Genomic DNA, 2,088 nt, shown 5'->3' on the forward strand with positions numbered 1-2,088 from the left:
CTGAAGTGGCAATTGTAATATAGCAGCTTATCTATGATACATTCAAGATACATGATATAATTTATTACTTGCCCATAAGCTAAAACACAGCCTGCTTAATACCTTTCCTTAAATTCCACCTCTATACTACAGTATACTTGAGGTCCATGCAAAAAAGTAGCTACTTTTTATATAGAAAATGGATGATTAAGTCTTTGGTAATGTAAAAGCAACTTCAGTTAAACATAACCACCCCCACCACCATAAAAAGAAGAGGAAAAAAAAAAGTAAAGAAAATAATAAGGGAAAAACCCAAGACACACTCCCTAGGGGGGAAAAAAAACCAGCATGTAATTTCTGTCCTTGACAGAATGTATTAAATAAGCAAACACCACCAACAAGCAAAACAAGTACTACAATGTAAAAACATATAAAAAAATGATAACCCTCTCACATGCATGAATGAAAGGTTGCACCCAAAGAACTCACGTCTTTTCAAGCTTCAATAGTAAATATTCTGCTACTATTCATTAAATACTGCATGGTTTGCCCAAGCTAAGATGAAACCACATCATAAATCAATAAGCATTTTGCATTTTCTTTCATTATCTACTCAAAGTCATGCCTACTGCACCTCTAAACATTTCATTAAATCCAATGATACAGCAAACACTCCCATAATAAACTTAGATTGTATGCCAGTTTCACTTAACAGTATATAAAATGCTGTATTGTGACAGGTATCAATTGTCCATTAGATACTGAATCAATTTTTCTTAAGCACTACTAACTGCTTGCTTTTCTTGAAGCTAGATCATTCTGAAAATTTCCTGTTAGACCTATGACGCCATTTTGATCTAAGGCGCATCAGTGTGGTGTGTAGCCATATTTGTTCTCAAAATTGTGGACAACTCAAGTCTAGTTAAAGTAATCAACAGACTTGAAAGGGGCCACCAAAAGCAACATGGCCCTTATGTATGTGTATGTGGAAAGGGAGCATCTGCCTGCTGATCTGCAGGGGCTGGAAGGAGAGGCGGGATAAGGCGAGGGGACATGTATGCAAGTGGATGAGCTTCAGGTCCAATAGCATGTACCCATAGTCTGTCCATTGCAAATTCTCAGGTATTTTTTCCCTCCTTGATAATTTTAGGGATCTCTACATTGTGAGAGAAAACAAAGCCCTACGAAAGAAATTTGTAGACTATCAAACAAATGGCGAGATTATCTGCAAAATATGTGGTCAAGTGAGTAAATTGTTGTGGACTTATGTTTACTGTGGCCACAGGGAATTCTTAACGGGATGTGCATTTAATTTTTCCTCTCACTCTCTTTTGTTTTTTTAGGCTTGGGGAACGATGATGGTGCACAAAGGCTTAGATTTGCCTTGTCTCAAAATTAAAAATTTTGTAGTGGTTTTCAAAAATAATTCACCAAAGAAACAATACAAAAAGTGGGTAGAATTACCTATCAAATTTCCGGATCTTGACTATTCAGAATATTGTTTGTTAAGTGATGAGGATTAATATTTGATTCAAGAATCTTTAAAATATTATCATCTTAACATTTAATTTGATTTTGTTTAGTGTTTGTACTATACTACAGAACTGATGTGAGGATTAATAAAGGCAAGGGAAATGAAAGCAAAACTGAACTCTTGAGACTTCATCAAATAAAAAGCTTCTGCACTGCAAAGGAAACAATCAAGAAAACTAATAGACACCCGACAGAATGGGAAAAGATAGTTGCAAATGACATATCAGATAAAAGGCTAGTATCCAAAATCTACAAGGAACTCACCAAACTCCACACCCAGAAAACAAATAACCCAGTGAAGAAATGGGCAGAAGACATGAACAGACACTTCTCCAAAGAGGACATGCAGATGGCCTACAGGCACATGAAACGATGTTCAACATCACTTATCATCAGGGAAACACAAATCAAAACCACACTGAGATACCACCTCACACCAGTCAGAGTGGATAAAATGAACAAATCAAGAGACTATAGATGCTGGCGAGGGTGTGGAGAGACAGGTGCTCTCCTACACTGTTGGTGGCAATGTAAACTGGTGCAGCCACTCTGGAAAAGAGTGTGGAGGTTCCTCAA

At 36.9% G+C, this 2,088-nt stretch overlaps 1 protein-coding gene across 1 annotated transcript in view; it reads left to right on the forward strand.

The window, feature by feature from the left end:
- IFIH1 (interferon induced with helicase C domain 1) overlaps positions 1-1,671 on the forward strand; it is a 54,469-nt gene extending 52,798 nt beyond the window's left edge. Inside the window, exons 15-16 of the mRNA XM_029934483.1 lie at positions 1,130-1,223; positions 1,323-1,671. Of these exons, the coding sequence (XP_029790343.1) occupies positions 1,130-1,223; positions 1,323-1,502 (274 nt within the window). The 3' untranslated portion in view covers positions 1,503-1,671. The remainder of the gene's footprint in view (positions 1-1,129; positions 1,224-1,322) is intronic.
- Positions 1,672-2,088: the final 417 nt, after the last annotated feature.

Source organism: Suricata suricatta, chromosome 3, assembly GCF_006229205.1.
Source record: "Suricata suricatta isolate VVHF042 chromosome 3, meerkat_22Aug2017_6uvM2_HiC, whole genome shotgun sequence".
In the NCBI taxonomy this organism is placed as follows: Eukaryota; Metazoa; Chordata; class Mammalia; order Carnivora; family Herpestidae; genus Suricata; species Suricata suricatta.